We start from the raw sequence: 26,718 nt of genomic DNA, 5'->3' as shown, positions 1-26,718 counted from the left end.
CGTGTTGGCAATCCTTTACACGGTTGTTTCGTATTAGATGTTCCATTGCAGCATCTGTGATAATACTCTCAAGTACTTTACATATTATGCTGGTCAAGTTCACCGGTCTATAGTTGTTCGTGGAGTGACGATCGCCTTCTTGAAGATAGGACTCACATAAGCCACTTTCCATTCACTGGGGACCTTTTGTTCATCCAGGCATTTACAAAACAGGATCTTCAGGGGCTCGGCAAGCTCGTTGCACAACTCTCTTAGCACTCTAGGATGCACCATGTCAGGGCCGGGACTCTTATGGACCTTTAGCTTGGACAGTTAATTTCTAATACCCTCTTCTGTGAACACAATGTGGGTCAGTGCTGTGGCGAACGGTCTGTCCTCAAACGCAGGAAGGTTAATTGCATCCTCTCTTGTGAACACCGAGGAAAAGAAGCTGTTCAATGCCTCGGCTTTATCCTGGTAAGAATCTGCGTAACTACCACCTTCAAGCTTCAGGTCTGATACTCCTACTCGCGTTTTCAATTTCGACTTTGCATAGCGGTAAAACGCCTTTGGGTTTGACTTGACCTCGCTTGCAACCAGCCTCTGGAACTCCTTTTCAGCCTTTCTACACTCTATCTTTGCTTGGTTTCTGGCTCTTGCATACATCCTCCTGTCCTGCTCATCGTTTGACCCAACCCACGTCTTGAATTTCTGGGTTTTCTTCTTAATTCTGTCGACTGCCGCATGGTTCATGTGTAGGGATCCCCTCGTATTCCTAGAGGCACTGGGTTTGGTCTTGGGTATATATTTATCGATCAAATGGGTCACTTTACTAGTTATGAAATTCAGCGTAGTGTCTGCGTTCTTGTGCCTTAATGAGTCAGGCCAGTTGATACCTCTCATCTCTTCCCTCATCCCGTTGTAATTTCCCTTGTAATATTTGCACCTTGGCCTGGCCTTATCTTGAACTAGGTAACAGTTAAATCTGAATGACAACACTATATGGTGACTGGTGCCATCTGGGGCAAGGTGTTCCAGTTTGACCACCATACCCTCCTCGTTTGTTATGATGAGGTCAAGTTAGTGGTCAATCATAGTAACAAGATTCGTCCATATTAGTTTGGCTTGGGTGTTTGCTCCCCTCTGTAAGGTGTCGGGTCTCTAACATGTTGTAACAGAAAATTATCTCTCAGTTTCTACAAAAAGATTAGCAAGGTTATTAAAGTCATTTGAGGTGGACTCGTTTCTCCAGTCGATGTCGCCATAGTTAAAGTCACCCATGATAAGGAGGTGGCTAGGGTTGAGCATTGCCGCATTGTCTATTAAGGCTCTTAAGTTCCTTTGATTTAGTGGGCCACAGTTTGGGGATCTGTAGATACACCCAACAATAAGTAGGTCCCCTTCCTTCAATTTAATTTTACACAACTTGGACTCTTCAAAAACATCCTCTCCTTGTACCCTTGCCTGGCTGGCTCTAACGTCTTGCCTAACATAGATAACCACTCCCCTCTTGCAAGTTTCTTGAGAAAGGTTTGTAAATGAGTCATATCCAGCAATACTGAACTCATATTCCTCTGGGTCGATTCTCCTGTTCTTGTACAACAGTTCTACAACTCCTACAATATCTGGTTGGTGTACTTTCAGTAGTGTTTCAAACTCCTCTCTCCTATCAAGAAACGTGTCAGTATTAGTGTACATGACATTCAAGCCAGAATTTGTTCTCGGTAACATCTCTGCTCTTAGTAGTAACCCCACTCCCCCCACCATTCTCAGAAGCTGCAGCATTTGCGAAGCACACTGTATTTTGCAGGGTGTGGTTCGAAATGTCATTGTTTAGATGGCGCTCGCCTCCTCCTGTCTGGTAGGCGGAGCTGGTGCCGCCTCCCGGGTGGGGGGTAGAGCGTGTGGAGGGTGCACTGCTGCCCCCTGGCCCTGTGTCGGCACACTTGCTTCCGTTGTTGTTGTTGTTGAGATTGTCGGACCGTAGTCCGACACGGGCCTTTGCCTATAGGCGGCCCGTTTGGTGGTTCCGGCTGGAGCTCCAGGAGCAGCCAGACCGGATTGGGATTGGAGGTGGTCCTACCTGCAGATTTGGAAGGATACTGCAGGTTGCAAGTGTGAGCGGACCCCCGATCAGTGGACGCTTACCCCCAGTTTCTGAGTGGCGCGCCCCCCCGAACTGGGGTCCGCACTTGCTGGGAGAGGATACTTTCTAAGCTATCTGGGTGGTGGGTATCGTGTGATGACCCGGAGAAGGTCGTGAATGTGGTTTGTTTGGGCCTTTCGGGTTAGAGTGGTCGCTGGTGTTGTGTGTGCTTCTTGGGAGATTTGAGTTCTGTTTCGGAGGCTTTGTGTGACTTCGCAGTCGAGGAGATAGTGTTCAAGTGGGTTGGCTGCTGGCTCCTGACAGTAGGTGCATTCCATGATGTCATTTCCGATCATCTGCCAGGAGCACTTGTACCCTAGTCGTAGTCGATGAAGGCTGACTTGGGTTTGTCTTGGTGTTTTCTTGTCAGCGAAAGGTGGTTCCCCTTTTGTAGGCCGCCAGGTACCATTTGGCTGATTGGGAACCAGCGTTAAATGCGTGAAGGAAGCTCTTTTTGATGTGGAGCTTGCTAGTCTTTCTGAGGTGATTCTTGATCTGTTGCACACTTGCTGGAACTTGAATGTGTACGCTACTAGAACGTGTAGCTGCCTTGGCTGCTTCGTCTGCCACGTCGTTTCCTCCGATACAACATTATATCATCACCATCATGTTCCACAGAAATACCTTGGGGAAATAATAAATCTTATCTGAAAAAAAATAGAGATCATCATACCATTATCTCTACAAAGATATACTGATGCTTACCCTGGCCCACACAGCTGCTTATGATGACACACACAACCACCACACCTGCACACCATCTCCACACAGAGGTCATGATGCACACCTGTAAGGAAATACAATAAAGTAAGTAACGGTATATTGAACATTATAACACAAGAGGTCATCATACTCAAGAGGTTAGGTCAGTGGTTCCCAAACTTTTTTTACTCACGGCGCACTTTAGAACAAGTAAAAATATTTTGGCGCACTTTGTACATAAATTAAAAAATTTATTCAAAAGAGGTATTTATATATATTAGCATAGCATAAAGTAGAAATATAGATAATTAAAAATACGGAAAAATTGTATGTACTTAATTCTTTATCAATAAATGGAGCAAAGTTATCAATGAGAAACATGCGCTTGATGGTTTTTGGCAATGTTTTCAATGTTGGGACGTATTTGAGAAAGACAAACCCTCATTTCTTCTTCGATGCAATGAAGCCTCTCTCTTTTTTTGGATTTGGTGTTATTGAGGGTTGAAAATCCCAATTCACATAAATACGATGTGGAAAACTGCATCAAAACGGATAAAGCTTTTTTAGCTACTGAGGGGTATTCTTCTTTAATAGCAATCCAAAATGTATCAATAGGTAACTCAGCATGCTTGATTTTAAGTCCACGATCACTGGATATAGATGCCAATTCCTCTTCTTCACATAATTTTAGACCAATATTAGATGGAATTTTTATGAAGGGATTTCGAACCCAATCACACACTTCTGTGTTCAATGACGGACAATAAAAGTTAATTTTTTCTTCCAGAGTTGTCAAATGTTCAACTACAATAGGAGTCATTTCTTTTATGCAGCTTTTACGTATTAAGGGAAACATTTCAAAGTTACCATCTTTAGCTTTATTTTTCCAAATCACAACTTTCTTTTTAAATGAAACCAGCTTACCTGTCGAAGTGAGAATGTTTTCATCTCTACCTTGCATACTTGTGATGACGCTAATAAGTTGTGCAAATATCTGTTAAATATTACAGCTTGGAAATCTAAAATTTGCATTGAAGATATTCACAGAAGCAATCATGTTTTTCTTCTTCAAAAAATACAAGTAATTCTTTCTGGAATTCATGTATGCAACATACCGGTAGCACCTTACCTCTTGAGAGCCATCTGACTTGTGTGTGTAAAATTAAGCGCTTGTGCTAGGAATCCATATCAACACAAATTTGTTCAAATAAGCGAGACTTCAATGGTCTACTTTTAATATAATTCACCATTTCAACAACTTGGTTTAATACTTGCTTTAATTCAACTTGTATTGTTTTTGAAACTAGTACCTCCCTATGTAGGAAGCAAGGAGTACGTATAACATTAGGATTTTGCTGTTGTACGAGCGATACAAAACCTTTAATACAGCCTACCATAGATGGTGCCCCATCAGTACATATTCCAACACATGACTTCCATGATAAATTCCATTTTTCTAGGTAGGCAGATAAAATGTCAAAGATATCTTGACCTCTTGTAGTGAGTGATATTTCTTTGCAACAAAAGAACTGATTTATGATTTGGTTTCCATCAATATAGCAAATAAATGTAAGTAATTGTGCTTTGTTGCTAATGTCAGTAGATTCATCAACTTGTAAAGCAAATTCTGAGTTCTGAAGTTTGTTCTGTACATTTTCCTCTATATCAGCAGATAAATCCACAATTCTCCTATGGATTGTATTATTTAAGAGCGGAATTTTGCTTATCTCTTGTTCGGCTTCATCAACTAACATGGTTTTAACCATCTTTCTACAGGCCGGCAATATAATCGACTCGGCTAAAGTATGCGATTTCGTTTGTAGTGCAATCATTTTGGCTATCTCAACAGAAGTGACTTGAGCCTTTTCAGAAACTAAACTTTTTCTGAAAATAGTTTCTTTGCTCGGATTGCTGTTCTAACAGTCTTTGGAAATAATTCAGATCTTTATCTTGAAGATGTGAGTGTTTAGTTGTAAAATGTCTCTAACTTGCTGGGTACCATGCCTTCGTTAGACATCCTTTCACCACAAACAACACACAGTGGGAGAGGTTGATCCTCGTTTCCAGTCCAATGAAGCCCAAACTTTAAATAGCTATTGCAATATTGGCAATTGGGTCGAGCTTTCACCTTATTATCACTAGGCTTAGTTGCTTTTGACGAATGTTCACTTTCAGATTCACAATCGTTACTGTTATGTTTCCTATTAATAAACTTATCCATTTTATGGGTAATTTAGTCAATATGAAATGAATGGCACAAAGAGCACAGCTTGCTAACAAAGTCAAGTATCAAACTGGGACAAGTGACAGCACGTCACATATTTAATAACTTAACGGTCCGCAAACATGAAGATATGTTCGGAATCTTTTGTTCAGTTTCATTTATTTTAGCTCAAGAGCCTTTCAAAATCAATTGAAAAGATGAAAATTTCTACTACTACAAATGAAACAAATTGAAATATAGTTATGGTCCTGATCCGCTGCAATGCGTGAGGACGTGTTAAAAACTTTCGTTCAACGCCGTATATTTTAGCTCAATGGTTTTTTCAAAATCCTTTATTGAAATGAAAACTTTTGTTATGACTGAAACAAACTGAAACATAGTTATGCATTGAATGTGTCTATAAGACGTAAATTACGAGGATAGATTGATGCGAATTTAGTTCTTATCCTTATGAAATTTAAGACTCAAAATTTAATAACAGTCGTACCATAATTAGCCTAAATGAATTGAATGACACAAACCACCTCTCATTCTTAGTTTAGTTATTTGGCACTTTGCCAGTTATATATGAACTTTATTACGAATTTCAGTTTGTATTTTTCATATTTTGAAATATAATCTTGCTCTTTCGCAGCGCACCTAATTACATCTCGCGGCACACCAGTGCGCCGCGGCTCACGGTTTGGGAACCACTGGGTTAGGTCATCATAATAAAAGGATTAAGCCATCATACTCATGGGGTTAAGTCATCATACACAAGGGATTAGTCATTGTACAGTACCACAAAGGTTAACTTTAACAGTGGATCACACCAAGAAGGGTCTAATCCTGTTATTTGTACCATTCTGTAGTACCACTGTTGTCTTTGGTGCTTCAACTACTGTACTAAGGTTATTTGTACTGTACCATTCTATTGTACCATTGTTGTCTTTGGTGCTTGAATTACTGTACTAAGGTTATTTGTACCATTATGTTGTACCACTGTCATTTTGGGAGCATGAACTCTGTTGTTAAACCACTAAGAGCGGTCATTAATCTGTGTCGCAATTTGTTACTCAACTTGGGTTTCCTTGGGAGATGAGATAAAGCATTGGCATCACAGAATACATACAGTACAGTATTGTCTTTGTTTGTATGCCTGCACTGTCTATGGACATTGTTTGCATATCTGTATTATCTATGTACATTATTTGTATATCTACACTCTCTAGAGTTTGCATACCTGAACTATGTATACATTGTTTGTATACTGTACCTGCAAACAATGTACACACATTTGTGCAGTAGCACCGGCTATGTACTATCGTGCACAAAAGTCGTGTCCTCTACCCAGCCACAGTGAGGTTTTGAATAACCTTGAGTTTGAAGTTTCGAAACAGTTGGGCGAAATGCTATGGTCGGCCAACAGATGTCGCCCACTGTAGTGTGTGTGTGGGGGGTGGAAAAGAGGAGGTGGGAGCTGGATGAGAGGCAGGTTTATTTATACCACCATAATTTCAAGCTGCCTTTTTAACTCTGTTTTGTCTTACAGTTGTTTCTTTATGGTTACAAATTCATGGAACAGGTGCAGCGTCCTGGGTTCTTATTGCTGCTCAGGTCACAATGATACGTTAAAGAATGGAATATATTAAGGATAAAAGTGAAATATGCAAGGATCAGCTAGTTTTACTCAGCGACCACGTCACAATTTTGTTGTTATTCCGACAGAGAGATTATGGTAATATTTATATATATTCCACCCATCCTTTGCTTAATAAATATTTGTGATAATATGCAATATTATATAATTATATACTTATGTTAAAAAGAGTGGAGTGAAAAAGTTATCAGTATTGTAAAATAGTATTCAGAATTAATCTAGGTGACTGTTCCAATTCTTCCAAGTTCCAGTGTTTAAACACCCCACCACAATATACAAGCCTCATATATTTTGGAGTATGCCCAGTAACTGTTAATATTGTGTACTGAACATCATGAGCATTTCAATGATGGTAACAATTGTAACTATATAATTATATTGTGTTATAAGACAACACATTCCACGACGTGTCATACAGATCATTGTATAGCACACAATACATAGTTTGTGGCTGTTAATTACTTTGTTATGAATTTTCATGCGATATAGTTGAAGACATCATTAAGGACATGGATTTAAGATAACACTGTAGGTGAGTTAATATATATTAATTGTATTTACAAACAATACTAAAATCCAAACAATACACCAATACACACATCTTAGTATTTGGTCCAGCCACCCATTGCATTCAGGACTTCATCAAGGCGATTAAGGATGGAGTCGACCAGCTTCAGGCACACCCCTGGTCGTCAACGTATACTCTCCCACACGTTGTAAGCTTTGGCCTCTATTGCTACACAGGTTCGCTGCTCCCCAATATCCCAATCACGTTTCATCATGGCCCAAATATGTTCAATCGGATTAATATCACATCCTAGCGTTGGCCAGTCGATGACCTCAATTTCAGGGTGATCCTGGAGGTAGTCCTTCACTATGTTGCTGGTATGAATGGGACTGTTGTCATGAACCAGCCTGATAGTGTGGGGGGCTGGAACTGCCATAGGAATTAGCACTTGCTCCAGGATGTCTACATACTGCTCACCAGTGAAACGGCCATTGATCTTGACCAGTTCACCTGGCCCATGTGCCCACATCCACCCCCAGAATGACACTGACACCCTACCACTCACTGCGCCATGTGTTTCTCATGGTAGCGTGTGTTGGGGGCCGCCAGCACTGCCTTGCTTCGGCTCCCACTGACCTGAACACCGTTTCATCGGTAAATATAATGGTTCTCCAGTATTCTTCTCTATGTGGAAGGTGTTCCAATGCAAAGCCGAGTCGACACTCTTTGTGAATACCGGTAGGTGTAAGCCACCCTTTGCGAGCTGGAATATGATGGCAGTTGAGGTCCAGATTTCTTGTATGCTCCACTGATGTTCGCATTGAATATGCCGTTGCACAGCTGCCACGATCATGGCGTCCATCCTTGCCGACGTTACTCGTGGCCTCCCGCTTCGAGGTTTCGTCTCCACTGAGCCCTCTTCCTCCCACCGGCGGATCCACTTCCTAATCGTCTTGGTGCTCCTTCCCACTTCGAGAGCAATGTTCGGCACAGTTGCCCCGGCTCTCCACATCCCGATGGATTTGGCCTCGCTCAGCAATCACTGCCGACGAATTTGCTGGTCCTGCAGGCATATCTGAAATGGCAGAGTAATATTATGTTGTGGTAACTGATGCAGGCTTTTATATACTAGAGTAAATTAATGGTATTAGTAACACCTAGGTTTAGTATTATTACTCTGACATAACGTTTTGGTAAATCTTTTTGGATCAACTGCCCAAGAAACCCTTTCTATTTCATGTATTCATAGTGAACTGCAAGTGGATCCTCCCCAAACCTCCACCACCACCCCTGCGACTGTAGAGTGAACATTCGCTGATAATCATCATCATCATCAAGATTTAGTTTAACCAGACCACTGATACCCATTTGAGTCTCTCCTAGGGCTGGCCAGAGGGATTAGTTAACCTATATTTGTTTCTATAATTTAGTGTTATATTGTTTGGAGGAGATTACAGTATTTCAAAAAGGTCAAAACTGAACTTAGCAAAAATTTTGGGGTCTCTTGCTAAAATATCTTACATTATAGGGTTAGTGAAGCACATTATTTGATACCGATTATAAATAGGGCATTCAATGAGAATATGTTAGACTGTTATTTGTGTTCGGCAGTTGGAGCATATATGTGGGGCTCCATTAGGGGAAGACATAAATTGGCCATGCGTCAATCGCGTATGCCCAATTCATAGACGATTCAGAATAGTTTCGTGATGTCGAGGATTGTTTTGATGATGACCAAGGATAAACTGATGATTTGATCATTTTTAGCTTATGACTTGTTGGTTCATTTTCCCAGGACTTTTGCCAATCTTCAAATATTAATTGTTTATACGTAGTTAGCCTCGCCGATAATCAAAATATGTGGTTTTCCACTGCTTTACATATTTCTTTGAAAATTTTCAGCTATGACATCTTCGTCCCAGATTACATATAACTGTAATAGGTTACATTACGTTAGGGTTCGTTATATAAAAACGTTTTTCTTCATGTTCATTGACTAGTTCTGAATTCCATTTCTGCTCAAAATATTGGACTACATTACCCAACCCAAACTCCCAGGTTGCAACTGGGGTTGTAAGATAACCGAGTAAGGTAACGTGCGGCAAACGCATAGCACATCAAACACCATATTTTTATGGTAAAGTTTACTAAGGAGCTCATATAACAACTGTCATATAATTACAATAGGGTGTCCCACTAATTACAGCAGATATTTGTAGAGGTGAAACAATATGTGATTCTGAGTATAAAACTTCTACACATGTATGGATTTTTCGGTTTACGTTTAGCCGTGAGGTGGATTTTACAAATTACGCAAGGCAACTATTACAAACGGCGGAGTCGAGGCGGGAGATACCGATAGCGAAATATAGGAAAGGGGGAAGAAAGTTTAGTAGTGAAAGAATGTGGGTTAAACGGAACAGATTTTTAGGAGAGAAAGTGTGTGGCCTTCTGCCCACTGCATGGTATTGGGTGGTAGGTTAGGGTGACTGGGGAGATGGGAGGGAGGAAAGGATGTGGAGAAAAGAAGGCGAAAGAAAATGGAGGGCCCATCCCTATTTGGGTGGGGTGCACCTCATCTTTAATTTGTTTGGAGGGCCCATTCATTATTTTTTTGAGTAGGGTTACACTTTTTGCTATAGATAGAGGGAAACGGATGGAGATGGAGACGTGGTGGCTCAATATCACATATTCTTTCACCTCTACAAATATCTGCTGTCACTCATGGGACACCCTGCAATAGTATAAGGACGACATGGGCTATGCTGAAATTAATGTGACTTACCTGTTGGTGACGACGATGGTAGGAATGAGACCTCGGCATGTTTCAGCATTCAACATCATCTCCTTCCCCTGATGTGGGTGGCGCCAACCTTGGTAACAACTTGTGTATTCTCTGTGACTACCATTACTGGTAGTCACGGAGAATTAATTACTGGTGTGTCCATCAGTCTCACCGTCGTAGCCATGAACGGCAGAGATATGGTCGTTGTAGTGCTTTTATTTACCCGTTACACATCTCTCAATATGCTTAATAACATTAACTATCTTCATGACAATGTTATTGTATGTATTTTATGTATGTTGTATGTATACCATGTATGTACTCTATATATACACATTACTTCTCTATTCAGTAGCGTGTGGCAATGCCCCTGTTTCATGTCAACACACGCTTAGATAAATGTGCCTGGCGACATCTGGAAGCTGCTAATGTACCACTTACCACATGTCGCCTGAGAGGTCAGAGAGGGGTCAGTTGACCCCTATAGGAGTGTAAGGACTACCCGCGCTTGTAAGCGCACCTTGTATATTTCCGTTAATAAGAACCTACAGAACTCTACAGGTGTTTATGTTCGCCCCTGTAGTTAGAACCAAGTACAGTACTGTACCCCGAACATCTCCATGGCGCAGTATCAAGTGATCATTTAAGTGGAAATAAGTGCATTCGTGTAAAATCAAGACCGGTAGACCTCCTCCGTCAACTCCGTCATCATTGTCTCCCCCCAAAATTCGTTTGAATGACCAACGAGTTTTGAGCAGTGTGCAGTGACCGCACGTTCCTGTGAAGTGTCTTAAGTGCCCCTCGTGTGTGTAGTGCTAAAGTGTGTGTCCTTGTTTTAAAGGATTCCCTAAGGTGGAAGGCTGATATAGGGCATTTGTGAGGAGTCGTGTGTCAGCGTGTCCTTCCCCGGCTGCCTCTCGAGGGTAACTCACCCTCCTAACGCTCACCCCCCACCGCCTCCCTCCGCGCTACCCCCTCCCTCCCCCGCCTACACACACCAACTCATTCACGGACACACCGACTGCAGTCATTTCTTCATATATATTTTATATATATATGAGTTACTTATCTGTGTATTCAATTAATTTTGTTGTCTCAGATCTGGTTGATATGACGGGCTGACCGGTCAACACTGATTTGAGATACAACATACAGATAAAGTAATTATGCCCCGGGCCTCACGCAGGGGTGTCCCTAGCACCCGGATGAGTCAGACAGATGACAGCTTTACAGAGATGGATGACCAGTCAGAGAGCGACGCCCCACCCTCTCCCAACACATCTCCCAGCCACACCCCTCGACCCTCAGCCTCGTCCTCAGAGATAATTGCTCTGATGAAGCTTATGAGGGAGGAAAGGCGCGAGGATGAAGCGAGAAGACGTGCTGAAGACCACCAAAGGAGATTGGAAGATAACGAACGGTTTGCAGCTTTGATATCTAGCCTCACTGCTAATCAAGCCCTTGGCCCTTCCACTACTCCGGTACCGACTGGCTCAGATACCTCGTCAATGCCCACTACCAAAGTGGTTGTCCAACCCCCACCCACCTTGAAGCCTGATGAGAATTTCCAGACTTTTCGTGAGTGGCGGCGACGGTGGAATGATTATGCTACAGTGGTGAATCTCCAGAGCTTGCCACAGCTACGTATGTGCCTGTCTTTGGGAACGCAGCATGTGTTGGAACACACGTTGCAAGTGCCCCCGACGTCTTTGTTGTCTGTAGAGGAGGTACTGGATGTTCTAGAACAGCACATCAAAGGTCAGTGGAATGAAGCTCTCCGCAGGAGGGAAGTGTTTAGCTGTAGACAGATGGAGGGCTAGACTTTTGATGATTTATACATACGACTCAAGAGAGCCTCGGAAGAGATAGACATATGTCCCGGTAATCACCAGCAGTGCGAGGAGACCCAGTTGAAGCAGGACGAGGAGCTTGGCCAATGCCTCACCTCCCTCGACTCTCCCTCCTCTCTTAAGGATGTATTGACAGTATGTCACTCCTATGAGGCTGCCAGGTGTGCTACCTCTGCCATCCGAGCTCCCCCTACAGCCGTACGGGCTATGTCCTAATACAAGAAAGACAAGAAGTCTACCCCAACGCCCACGCCCGGCTCCCTTTGCAACAGCTGTGGTAGGCAGCACGGAACACAGGTATGTCCAGCTGCTGAGTCTACCTGCGACAGTTGTGACCGCAAGGGCCACTGGTCACTTACAGTACGGTGCCCAGCCAAACGCGTCCAGTGCAACATGTGTGGTCGTCTGGGCCACTACGACAAGTGTTGCCTGACCAACAAACCCAAGGGACAGCGTCAGCGGAAGCAGCAACGCCCTTCCACCAGTGAGGGCCGCCCACAGTCGCCAAGTCAGAGGCACGACGACCCTGGACAACACCCGACCCATATTAGGAGGGTGTACTCCGCGCATCCCAGGACCAAAGTTCCCCAGCACGTCAGCGTCATCGTGACCTCCGGCAGTGTGTCATCCTGTCTCGAGATGCTGCCCGACACCGGCGCTGAGGCTACGGTCATCGGTCCCCAGCATTTGCAATGCTTGAGGCTCTCTCCAAGTGATCTAGGACCGCCTCCCAAGGACCTCCGCATCACGGCAGACGGTTCACAGATGGCCCCAGCCCTAGGTTCACTCTATGCACACGTCACCTTTGGCAACAGGTCGTGTCAAGCCTGGATTGACATGCATAATGGTGTCCCGGCTCCTTTGCTGTCCTACAGACATTGCCAAGAGTTGGCCATCATCTCCCAGGACTTCCCAACACCGATTCTCGAGGTAAAATACGCCAACAGGGTGCACGAAGGGAGCAGCAACTACCCTGCTGCCGCCCTACCCCTACCTCTGGCCAGTGACACCTCTCCTTCGGTAGTTGTCCCTGCTGCTTCACATCCCTACGCCTTGGCTTGCCTCCACGACAGTCACCGTGGAGCCGAGGCCACCAAACGGCGTGCAAGACAGACTGAGTTCCGGCCTGGCATCGACCCCGACATCTCCAATGCTGTCCAGGTGTGTAAGCCCCGCCAAGTACTACAACCCAGCCAGCAGCAGGAACCCTTCATGAGTGATGACAACCCCACCCGCCCCTTTGAGTCTGTGTTGGCCGACTTTTTCTGTGTGAGGAGAGTCCTTCCTGGTTATCGTCGACTGTCTCTCTGGTTGGCCGGTTGTCATCAAGTGTGGCAATGATACGACATCTGCCGCCACCATCAGCAAGTTCCGCCACTACTTCCGTTACATGGGCGTTCCTGCGCGCCTGCGAACCAACGGAGGGCCCCAGTTCACAAGCCGGGACTTTGCTGCGTTCCTCGACCGATGGGGAGTCCGGCATGTGTTGTCACCGCCCCATTACCCGCAGTCCAACGGCCACGCTGAGGATGCTGTCAAATCCCTGAAGCACCTCATCCTCAAAGTGGCCCCTTCTGGGAATATTGACTGCGAGGCCTTCGACCAGGGTCTCCTTGAGCTCCGTAACACACCCAATTACACCGGACGCTCCCCTGCCCAGGTCTTGTATGGACGCCCCCTTCGTTCTTGTGTCCCTGCTCACCCTCAGTCCTTCTCCAAGGAGTGGCAGGCCAAGACAGAGGATTGTGATCGCCGAGCTGCCAAACGTGTTCAAGATGTCGTCGCCCGCCACAACGACCATGCCTGTCCTCTTCCCAAGTTGAGTGTCGGCACCCAAGTCCGTGTCCAGGACCCGACCTCCCTACGTTGGGACAAAGTGGGCGTAGTCATAGGTCTCGGTAGGTCACGGGACTACCAGGTGCGGTTACCCAGTGGTCGTGTGTGGTGGAGGAACCGCCGTTTCCTCCGCCCCGTAACGCATTCCGCGGACCCCGCCACCAATGCTGAGTCCCATATCCCCCCCCCCCCAGTGATCAAGCCCCTCGACGCTCAGAATGGATCCACAGGAAAAGGTCCACTCAAGACTTTGCTATGAGCGTATAGGGGGAGGGAGGTGTATGTATTTTATGTATGTTGTATGTATACCATGTATGTACTCTATATATACACATTACTTCTCTAGTCAGTAGCGTGTGGCAATTCCCTCGTTTCATGTCACCACACGCTTAGATAAATGTGCCTGGCGACATCTGGAAGCTGCTAATGTACCACTTACCACATGTCGCCTGAGAGGTCAGAGAGGGGTCAGTTGACCCCTATAGGAGTGTACGGCCTACCCGCACTTGTAAGCGCACCTTGTATATTTCCGTTAATAAGAACCTACAGAACTCTACAGGTGTTTATGTTCGCCCCTGTAGTTAGAACCAAGTACCCCGAACTTCTACAGTTATTGTTATCAGTGATTGCGGAATTCACGATGTTATGCTTCACCTACAGACAGCCTGTTACTAGACTAACCCCCACCTCCTCTATTCCCCCCCCCTCCCCCACACACTACAGTGGACGACATCTGTTGGCCGACCATAGCATTTACCCCAGCTGTTTCGAAACTTCAGACTCAAGGCTATTCGAATCCTCACTATGGTTGGGTAGTGGACACGACTTTGGTGCACGATAGTACATTACTGACATGACCTCACCAATTACTCTGGCCGTCGAACAACAAACACCTTCACAGTTACACCATTGATATTGACTCATGACTGACAATCTGTACAAGGACGGCTGGCAATTTGATAATTGGGTCACAAGGCTGCTGGTTAATAAAGGAGGGAGTGAGAGACAAGGGTAGAGAGTGGGGTGAGACAAGGGGAGGTGGAGAAAAGTGTCTAGGGAAGAAAAGTCAGAGAGAGAGAGAGAGAGAGAGAGAGACAAAGGTAGAAACATGCAAACGACTAGTGGTGCTGGGTACATGGGATTAGTGGTGCTGGGTACATGGGATTAGTGGTGCTGGGTACATGAGATTAGTGGTGCTGGGTACATGAGATTAGTGGTGCTGGGTACATGAGATTAGTGGTGCTGGGTACATGGGATTAGTGGTGCTGGGTACATGGGATTAGTGGTGCTGGGTACATGAGATTAGTGGTGCTGGGTACATGGGATTAGTGGTGCTGCTGGGTACATGGGATTGAGTGGTGCTGGGTACACATGGGATTAGTGGTGCTGGGTACATGGGATTAGTGAGTGCTGGGTACATGGGATTGTAGTGGTGCTGGGTACATGAGAGATTGAGTGGTGCTGGGTACATGGGATTAGTGGTGCTGGGTACATGGGATTAGTGGTGCTGGGTACATGGGATTGAGTGGTGGTGCTGGGTACACATGGGATTAGTGGTGCTGGGTACATGGGGTTGGTGCTGGGTACATGGGATTGAGTGGTGCTGGGTACATGAGGGTGAGAGTGGTGCTGGGTACATGGGATTGAGTGGTGCTGGAGTACATGGGATTGAGTGGTGCTGGGTACATAAAGAGATTGAGTGGTGCTGGGTACATGGGATTAGTGGTGCTGGAGTACATAGGATTAGTGAGTGCTGGGTACATGAGATTGAGTGTGCAGGTACATAGGATTAGTGAGGTGCTGGGACATGGGATTAGTGGTGCTGGGTACATGTAAAGTGCTGGGTACATGAGATTAGTGGTGCTGGGTACATGAGATTAGTGGTGCTGGGTACATGAGATTAGTGGTGCTGGGGGACATGAGATTAATGGTGCTGGGGGACATGAGATTAATGGTGCTGGGGACATGAGATTAATGGTGCTGGGGACATGAGATTAATGGTGCTGGGTACATGAGATTAATGGTGCTGGGTACATGAGATTAATGGTGCTGGGTACAGAGGCTGGCATGAAGCTGTTTCCTGTGTGACAAATAATCACGTTTGTCTTCCTTGACACCTCATGTCACCCGTCATACTGGTTACAGCAACGACCACAGGGTGCACTGTACTGTATTCAAGATAGGATTATATACACATTACAATATACTACAGTACAATACATTCTGTAACTAAATGGTCAACTTGGGATAACTTACAGATTTGGCCAAAGTTTAAGTCTATGGCGGAGTTATTATGTTCACAGGACCCTGATATAGTAGCTCCCACTTATCAAACAAGCGTACCATTTACCTATGTACAGTATTATCGGTATACCTGTTTATTGACCACACTTATGTATACTTACAGCATTTATGTATAATTTTGCTTCTTATGTTTTTTTTTTTTTATGGGGATTAACCCACCCGGGTCCCGGGCACAGGTCACTGACCCACATTGGGGCCTGGAGGGCGAAAATATAATAATAATAATAATAATAATAATAATAATAATAATAATAATAATAATAATTCATATTAAATAAAATTTAATAAAAAGTAAAATAAGATAATAATGATAACAATAATAATAATAATAATAACAACAACAACACTGTAATAATAATAAAGAAATAAAAAGAAATAAAAAATGAACAAATCAATACTAAGAAACGCTATATGTATGTTGTGTTGTCAAGTAACAGAAACAATTGAGACCCGGCAATTGTGTGTAAATGAGGCAGAAAGTCAGATCAGCAACCTGGAACTTGGTCACAATTTTTGTGATGCCATATGGCAGCAGGGTCTACCATTAGACAATACATTATGCTGACAATATCTTCCCAGGCAGTAGTACCTCCCTGTTTGATAGCTTCCTACTACAAACGTGTTTTTTTTAAGGGGATTAGCTCACCTGGGCACAGGTCACTGACCCACATCGGGGCCTGGGGGACGAAAATTTAATAATAATAATATTAATTCATAGTAAATAAAAATTTTAATAAAAAGTAAAATAAAATAATAATAACAATACTAATAATAATAACACTAATAATGATAATAATAAAAAATAATAATCAATAGTGAGAAACGCTATATGTACAGTATGTTGTCTTGTAAATAGTAAGATAAACAATTGAGATCCTGCAATTGTGTGTAAATGAGGCAGAACGACATGTGAGCAACCTGGGTCTTGGTCACATATGGCAGCAGGGTCTACCATTAGACAACACTATTATGCTTCCAATATCTTCCCAGGCGGTAGTACCTCCCTGTTTGATAGCTGCCTACTACCTACAAATACGTATACTGTATTTACTACAATTATGTCTCCTTTTGCTACTTATGTATAGTTATTACATTACAATTATGTAGACTCACTACATTTCTGAATACTCACCACACTTACCTGTATGTATACGAGGACCTGATCAAAAAGTTCTGTTATTGATGGAATTACAATTTTATTTTTTCATGAATCAACAGACACATTTTTAATGACTCTCAAAGCTCTCCCTCTGGTTAAAACATTTCTGGAAGTCGTCCATTGGAATTTATTTGAGACGGTCTGTCATGTTGGCTTTGATGTCTTCCATCGTGTCACATTGTTTCTTTCATCTTGTGTTTCAACAACAAAGGTGTTAAGGACATAACAAGGGTAGTATTGCAACTGCACTAAGTATTTCATCAACAATTAATACTTAAGAGAGATAAAAACTACCTAATGGAGAGTGAGGGGATGCGAGCAGCCAAACTACTGTATAGTACTGTTATCAAGCCACCTGAAAACCATCATCTTTGTTACAGGATCATCTGCGTAGACTATTAAGAGCATTTTATGTCTCTGTCACTGTTCTGTCCAATTTGGAACAAAATGTCACGTTTATATGTTGCTCCAAGTTCGACATTTTTGACAAGAGCGTTAAAACTTTTCATATACTGCCGACTCCAATTAATCTTGCATTGCACTGACTGGTTGATAAATGATTGTACTTTACTTCATCATATGCACCAAGTGCTGCCATAGTAACTTAGCCCTATCCAAGGACTTTTCCACATCTCCGCGTATTCATTAATACTTTTATTATACAGTATTTATGTGTAACTTGACTACATTTATGTATACTGTACTTCCTGTTCCTATGTATAAGAACATATGAATGGAGGAAACTGCAGCGGGTCTATTGGCCCATACTGGGCAGTCCCATTTACACCCAACCCCTATCGATTACATATCCATCCAACCTATGTTTGAAGCGGGGCCCGGACAAAAGCCCCTCAGTAAAAGTGCAAAATAGGACAGAAGCCTCCTGTTTTTATGTTTAAGGGAGGGTCATTAGAAATATTAAAAATACATAGATTTAAATATGAAATTATTACAATTTAAATAATTAGAATATTATAACTCTTTCAATTTTGATATAGAACTTTATTAAATAAAAAGAAAAGAAAAACGACGACATGTTTTACCTTCATGTTCATTCTGTATTTACTGAGGTGACCCTAGAGCCCAGTGAGGTCACTGAATGTCAGGGGAGTAATTACCCCAGTAGACAAAACATACGTCATTGCAAATTTAATAAAAATTCCTTGTATACTTCTTTATAACTATAACAGAATTCCCGAAGGTTAGGTTTGGTTAGTTTAGAGAAATTTTCATAAACTGTAAAAAAATGAAATAATTATTTTTAAAATTCCTATTATTTCTCCTGGGGGACTTTTGTCCTACACTCGTTTGAAGCTACCCAGCGTATTACAGTTAATGATGATGTTTGGTAACTTGTTCCACTCATCCACTACTCTAATAACCAGTGTTTACCTATCTCGCACCTAAATCGAAATTTGTCTAACTTAAAACCATTGTTACGAGTTCGCTCCTGGTTGAATAGTTTAAGTACATTTGTTATATCACCTTTGTTTAACCCTGACTTTCATTTATACACCTCGATCATATCGCCCCTCACTCTACGTCTCTCGAGGGAGTGCAAATTAAGATGCTTTAACCTGTCTCTGTACTCAAGGTTCCTACTGCCCTGGATTAGTCTTGCCATTCTCCTCTGAATTCTTTCTAGGGATTCTATATCCATTCTGTAATACGGTGACCAGAACTGAACTGTGTAATCCAAGTGAGGTCTCACAAGCGCAAGATATAGTTTTAGGATGACCTCTTTAGTCATGTAACTAACACTCCTTTGTATGAACCCAAGTATTTTATTAGCTTTGTTTCGAGAAAATGCACATTGTTTACTTGGAGTAAGATTCATACTTATCATTACTACTAAATGTATGATCCAGGGCTACAGAGGCAAGAAGGTTAGGTTACGTTAAATTGTGTCAGTGTTATTTAACGTCACCGTGGTAAGTTATTTTTGTTTTACTTTTTTTAACTAGCCCCCAGCTTATTATTCCTGAAGAATAGCCCCAGCTTATTATACCTGAAGACTACTCCCCAGCTTATTATACCTGAAGACTAGTCCCCAGCTTATTATAACCTAAAGACTGGTCCCCAGCTTATTATACCTGAAGACTAGCTCCCAGCTTATTATACCTGAAGACTAGCTCCCAGCTTATTATAACCTAAAGACTGGTCCCCAGCTTATTATACCTGAAGATTAACTCCCAGCTTATTATACCTGAAGACTAGTCCCCAGCTTATTATACCTGAAGGCTAGTCCTCAGCTTATTATACCTGAAGACTAGTCCCCAGCTTATTATACCTGAAGACTAGTCCCCAGCTTATTATACCTGAAGACTAGTTCCCAGCTTATTATACCTGAAGACTAGTCCCCAGCTTATTATACCTGCAGACTAGCCCCAGCTTAATATACTTAAAGACTGGTCCCCAGCTTATTATACCCGAGGACTAGTCCCAAGCTTATTATACCTAAAGACTAGTCTCCAGCTTATTATACCTGAAGACTAGTCCCCAGCTTATTTCACCTGAAGACTAGCCCCCAGCTTATTATACCCCAAGGCTAGCCCCCAGCTGATTTCACCTGAATACTAGCCCCAGCTTATTATACCCCAAGGCTAGCCCCCAGCTTGTTTCACCTGAAGATTAGCCCCCAGCTTATTATACCCCAAGGCTAGCCTACAGTTTATTTCACCTGAAGACTAGCCCCAGCTATACCCCAAGGCTAGCCCCAGCAGATTTCACCTAAAGACTAGCCCCTAGCTTATTTCACCTAAAGACTAGCCCCTAGCTTGTTTCACTGAAGACTAGCCCCACTTATTATACCCCAAGGCTAGCCCCAGTTGATTTCACCTAAAAGACCCCAGCTTATTATACCCTAAGGCTAGCCCACAGTTTATTTCACCTAAAGACTAGCCTCCAGCTTATTATACCCCAAGGCTAGCCCCCCAGCTAATTTCACCTAAAGACTAGCCCCCAGTTTATTTCACCTAAAGACTAGCCTCCAGCTTTTTTCACCTGAAGACTAACCCCAGCTTATTTCACCTTTAGACTAGCCCCCAGCTTTTTTCACCTGAAAACTAGCCCCAGCTTATCATACTTAAAGACTAGTCCCCAGCTTATTAAACCTGAAGACTAGTCCCTAGCTTATTATACCTAAAGACTAGCCCCCCAACTTATTATACCTGAAGGCTAGCCCCCAGCTTATTATACTTAAAGACTAGTCCCCAGTTTATTAAACCTGAAGAATAGTCCCTAGCTTATTATACCTAAAGACTAGCCCCAGCTTATTATACCAGAAGACTAGTCCCAAGCTTATTATACCTAAAGACTAGTCCCCAGCTTATTATACCTGAAGGCTAGCCCCCAGCTGATCTCACCTGAAGACGAGCACACCAGCTTATTTAGGAGACGTGAGAAAGAGTGACGGAGAGAGCGAGACAGAGAAAGAATGAAAGATAGAGAGGAGGGGTAGAGTAAACAGGAAACGGCCGACTTTGCCTCCTGGGTGTGAGTGAGGCTTGTGGTGGCTGACGTGTCGGCACATCACTGTACTTTACTGCCACCATAGATACATATATTATACATTCAGTATAATCGATATTCAAGTTTACACCGATTCACCATATATACTGCATAGACAATGCAGGTGCACAATTTACATGAAGTGTGCATATATACAACGTACGTAACAAGGCATACCAATATACACAGCGCAGGTCTACAAATAATATAAATATTATAGGTATATAACTAATGTAAACAAAATTGTGCAGATATACATGTACAAACAATATCCATAGACAGTGCAAGCATACAAAGTACATACATATTACATGTGTACATTCGGTAAAAAAAAGTATCGTTGCATTATGATTGGTTAATAACTGTATGCCTCATGAGCCTAGGTATGCGAACAATGTACTGTACATGGCCTTATTAGGACTAACAACCCTTCAGACAAGACACAATCTTGAAAGGGATGGAAAACATGAACCTGGGACATTTGTGGTGTTGTGGGGTATGGATAGTTTGGGTTCACACTCAGGATGGATGGAGAAAGGAAACTCACAATGTGCTCTCTGTATACATGTTATATTGGATGTACAATGCAGCTTGGTGCTGGGAAGTGGCAGCATGGTTACAAGCGTGATGTAGAGAGAGCTGGTTGGTGAGGGTGCTCAGAGGAGGACAGCTTGTGGGTCGCCATGCTCGTCGGCGGGAGCGAGGACCGCCAGGCAGTGGCGGAGGAGGTGGTGTTGCGTGCTGCGGCTGTAGCTAGAAGAAGAGAGAGGTCACCACGAGGTCAGGTCTTAAATAGCGGGGGTAGGCGTGGCTTAGTAGTTGACCTCCGTGATGTATGGCGGCGCTGGTTGACCCAGACCACGAGGCATACACTGGGGAATTCGCGGGGTCGGCTACTCAGCGACAAACAGCGTTTGTAGGGGAGAAATCCACTACAGACCCACTACAGTAGGCTATAACCGTGTACTATCCCCACCCTTGCTCCTCTCTCGCTATGTTGGCTGTCCTTGGTCGAGTCGACTTAATGTTTACCGTTGTATGTATATCTGCACTGTCTTACCTTATTTATCTCATGGCCACCCAAACTAGAGGTGGTCATGTCGGGGAAGGACAGTGGCCTGAGTAGGATCCTTCCATTGTTCTTGATAATCTTGTTTAAGGCTATTTGGAAACCCAGTGCTGTTCTTGATTCCACATCTTGAGTTGGTAGACTGCTCCTTAATTAAGTTTGTCCAGCGTGAAATCTTGGCGAGCACATTGTCACCTCGTGTTGGTGACACTGTAGTGGATTCCTCCCCTACAAACGCTGTGTGTTCGCTGAGTAGCCGACCCCGCGAATTCCCTAGTGTATGCCTCGTGGTCTAGGTCAACCAGCTCCGCCTTACATAGCTGAGGTCAACTATTAAGCCACGCCTACCCCCGCTATAAAAGACCTGACCTCGTGGTGACCGCTCTTCTAGCTACAACCGCAGCAAGCAACACCTCCTCCTCCGCCGCTGCCTGGCGGCCCTCGCTCCCGCCGGCGAGCATGGCGACCAACAAGCTGTCCTCCTCTGAGCATCCTCACCAACCAGCTCTGTCCTTCTACCTACACCAACCAGCAAGCAACACCTCCTCCTCCGCCGCTGCCTGGCGGTCCTCGCTCCCGCCGGCGAGCATGGCGACCAACAAGCTGTCCTCCTCTGAGCATCCTCACCAACCAGCTCTGTCCTTCTACCTACACCAACCAGCAAACAACACCTCCTCTCCGCCGCTGCCTGGCGGTCTCGCTCCACACCAACAAGCTGTCCTCCTCTGAGCCCTCACCAACCAGCTCTCTCCTTCTACCTACACCAACCAGCAAGCAACACCTCCTCCTCCGCCGCTGCCTGGCGGTCCTCGCTCCGCCGGCGAGCATGGCGACCAACAAGCTGTCCTCCTCTGAGCATCCTCACCAACCAGCTCTGTCCTTCTACCTACACCAACCAGCAAGCAACACCTCCTCCTCCGCCGCTGCCTGGCGGTCCTCGCTCCCGCCGGCGAGCATGGCGAACAAGCTGTCCTCCTCTGAGCATCCTCACCAACCAGCTCTCTCCTTCTACCTACACCAACCAGCAAGCAACACCTCCTCCTCCGCCGCTGCCTGGCGGTCCTCGCTCCCGCCGGCGAGCATGGCGACCAACAAGCTGTCCTCCTCTGAGCATCCTCACCAACCAGCTCTCTCCTTCTACCTACACCAACCAGCAAGCAACACCTCCTCCTCCTCCGCCGCTGCCTGGCGGTCCTCGATCCCGCCGACGAGCATGGCGACCCACAAGCTGTCCTCCTCTGAGCACCCTCACCAACCAGCTCTCTCTACATCACGCTTGTAACCACGCTGCCACTTCCCAGCACCAAGCTGCATTGTACATCCAATACAACATGTATACAGAGAGCACATTGTGAGTTTCCTTTCTCCATCCCATCCTGAGTGTGAACCCAAACATCCCGTACCCCACAGGTCTATGGACTCCAAAGTCAAGTGTTTTATGTCAATTATAAGCCCGTAACGATACCCTTAATAAAATATATTACTTAAGGTTCAGTTGAAGGGACCATAAGTCACTGGGTTCACAATATAAAAGCAATCCAGAAGACTACGACAACACAATAAAAATAAATCAAAGCGAAAATCAACAATTGGCAAGGCTAATGTGTTAAGTGAACGTTTCCACACACATACACAATACAAACGCAATGCACACACACACACACCACCACAACAAACCCAACTTGGAACAACAAAAAAGTATAAGCCCAAGTTACCTGTTACCGTTACTTTTTACTATTAACTGATACTTGTTACTATTCACTGTTACTTGTTACTGTTCACTGTTTCTTGTTACTGTTCAGCATGCTCAGTACTTGCGGCTAACGAACCGATCAGTGGTGAAGAGGCTAAAAGTAAAAAGACTGTTACTTGTTACTGTTCAATATTTCTTGTTACTGTTCACGGTTACTTGTTATTGTTCATTGTTACTGTTCACTGTTACTTGTTACTGATACTTGTTACTGTTACTATTCACCGTTACCGTTAATTGTTACTGTTCAATTTTACTTGTTACTGTCCACTGTTACTTGTCACTGTTCACTGATACTTTTTACTGTTCACTGACACTTGTTACTATTCACTGATACGTGTTACTATTCACTGACACGTGTTACTATTCACTGATACGTGTTACTATTCACTGATACTTGTTACTGTTCACAGATAAAGTTACTGTTCACTGATACTTGTTACTGTTCACAGATAATGTTACTATTCACTGATACGTGTTACTATTCACTGATACTTGTTACTGTTCACAGATAAAGTTACTGTTCACTGATACGTGTTACTATTCACTGATACTTGTTACTATTCACTGATACGTGCTACTGTTCTCTGATACTTGTTACTATTCACTGATACTTGTTACTGTTCACTGATACTTGTTACTGTTCACTGATACTTGTTACTGTTCACTGATACGTGTTACTATCCACTGATACGTGTTACTATCCACTGATACATGATACTATTCACTGATGCGTGATACTATTCACTGATACGTGATACTGTTCACAGATAATGTTACTATTCACTGATACGCGTTACTATTCACTGATACTTGTTACTATTCACTGATACGTGTTACTGTTCACTGATACTTGTTACTGTTCACTGATACGTGTTACTATTCACTGATACGTGATACTATTCACTGATACGTGATACTATTCACTGATACGTGATACTATTCACTGATACGTGATACTATTCACTGATACTTGTTACTGTTCACAGATAAAGTTACTGTTCACTGATACGTGTTACTATTCACTGATACTTGTTACTATTCACTGATACTTGTTACTGTTCACAGATAAAGTTACTGTTCACTGATACTTGTTACTATTCACTGATACTTGTTACTATTCACTGATACTTGTTACTGTTCACAGATAAAGTTACTGTTCACTGATACTTGTTACTATTCACTGATACGTGTTACTGTTCTCTGATACGTGTTACTATTCACTGATACGTGTTACTATTCACTGATACGTGACACTATTCACTGATACTTGTTACTGTTCACAGATAAAGTTACTGTTCACTGATACTTGTTACTATTCACTGATACTTGTTACTGTTCACAGATAAAGTTACTGTTCACTGATACGTGTTACTATTTAGTGATACTTATTGCTATTCACTTGTTACTAAAATATCCGTTATCACAAATTTTATGTTGAGAAATCTAATTTGCCGTTAATTTGGGAAAGGTTTTTATCACATCAGAGAGGAAATCCTTTTGGAAGATAAATTAAAAGTTAAATATACATAAAAATATGAAATGACATAATAATTAGTCAGAGAATATATATATATATATATATATATATATATATATATATATATATATATATATATATATATATATATATATAAGTAAAATGACGAAATAATGATAATTACGATTACTTAAAGAGTAAGGAGACAAATACCATGAAGAGGAAATGATTAAAAATAAATCATAGAGCAGGAGACTTATAACTTCGTACTGTAAAAAAAAACGACAAATAAAACCCAACAAATGTATAGATAGCGCCATTATGAAATAAACCACATTATCTAGGAAAGTTGTGTTAGAGCACGTTAGATTAGGGCAAGTTTGGTCAGAATAGGTTAGGATAGAGCCAGTTAGGATGGAATGGGGCACGTCAGGTAAAGTTAGGATAAACCCATTTAGGTTACAGGTTAGAATACGGCAAGTTAGGTTAGGATTGATCGAGTTGGGATAGCAAGTTAGGTTAAGTTAAGATAGAGCCAGTCAGGTTAAGTTAAGATAGAGCCAGTCAGGTTAAGTTAAGATAGGGCCAGTCAGGTTAAGTTAAGATAGAGCCAGTCAGGTTAAGTTAAGATAGGGCCAGTCAGGTTAAGTTAAGATAGAGCCAGTCAGGTTAAGTTAAGATAGAGCCAGTCAGGTTAAGTTAAGATAGAGCCAGTCAGGTTAAGTTAAGATAGAGCCAGTCAGGTTAAGTTAGATTGACTGGCTGTTTACATCCGGGATACCACAACACCGCCGAGAATAACAAAGTACTGTACAGTAGTGTGCGCCTCGGCTCCTAATTATCTAGCGAACTAAGTATTTGTACAAGAAATGATTACAATACCAGAACTCATTGATGAAAATATAGTAAGAAAATGAACATCAAAACAAATAACACGTCGGCGGGTTATTTATATACTTGAACTGTCTGGTACAGTCACCAACAAAAGTCCTGTCGCTTCTCCTCCTGAACCACAAGATTCAAATCATTAACTCGAAGCATTTGTGGACAGAATAACGCATCAGTGTCTATTGCTTCGGGTTCAGGAGTCTGAATCTTGGGGTTCTTGGTTCAAGAGGAAAGGCGACAGGATTAAAGTGGGTGACTGTATACGTACATCGTTTGAATAACTGCACAGTCTGTGTATATTCTCCACTTGCATTGCTTATATACATCCTAATTTATCAATGGATACTTGTATCGTGATTTATACCGAATTAATTAGCTATCTTAATAATTACGTCACGTAAGGAAAAGATAAAGCAAGTCTTACCTTTACTAATTTTGTACGTCAACAACTGGGATGGATTTGTAACACTGGTTCAGTACAAGGATGTCATGCACCACGTCCCGGTCCGTCAGTAACTTGTGTACCACGTCCCGGTAGAATACTAAGTGTTGCTCTCTACCACGTCCCGGTCCGTCTGACTGTTTGTACCACGTCCCGGACCTCACTCACTGGTAGTTGGTACATGTGAACTCGGTGCGTCTGGCAGCGAGGCGAGGCGTGGCGCCGCTGTGATAGGTAGACACTGTCAGGTCAGTCACGGAGACTCTTACGGTAAATAATTCTCTTAAGTGGAAATATAATGTGTCTGACTTTAAGCTAAAATATAAAATAACTTCCAGGAAATAAAGTCAAAATTAAAGTGCACTAATACTACCTTAACTCTTTATATATTTATCTATAATGATTTAGCAATTGTTAAGATATAAATTTGAGTTATTAGAACTTTTC

The 26,718-nt window shown here is 43.1% G+C and overlaps 1 protein-coding gene across 1 annotated transcript in view; it reads right to left on the bottom strand.

Moving 5' to 3' along the window:
• The window catches only part of LOC121862257 (integrin beta pat-3-like), a 40,341-nt gene extending 13,894 nt beyond the window's left edge, over positions 1-26,447 (bottom strand). Inside the window, exons 1-2 of the mRNA XM_042360361.1 lie at positions 26,254-26,447; positions 2,831-2,912 (exon numbers count right to left, since the gene is read on the bottom strand). Of these exons, the coding sequence (XP_042216295.1) occupies positions 2,831-2,903 (73 nt within the window). The 5' untranslated portion in view covers positions 2,904-2,912; positions 26,254-26,447. The remainder of the gene's footprint in view (positions 1-2,830; positions 2,913-26,253) is intronic.
• Between the last annotated feature and the right edge of the window lie 271 nt (positions 26,448-26,718).

The sequence above is a fragment of the Homarus americanus genome, unplaced genomic scaffold (genome assembly GCF_018991925.1).
Source record: "Homarus americanus isolate GMGI-L3 unplaced genomic scaffold, GMGI_Hamer_2.0 scaffold31037, whole genome shotgun sequence".
Lineage (NCBI taxonomy): Eukaryota > Metazoa > Arthropoda > Malacostraca > Decapoda > Nephropidae > Homarus > Homarus americanus.
Note: the sequence above shows the minus strand (reverse complement) of the source record. Positions and strands in the feature narration are given on the sequence as shown.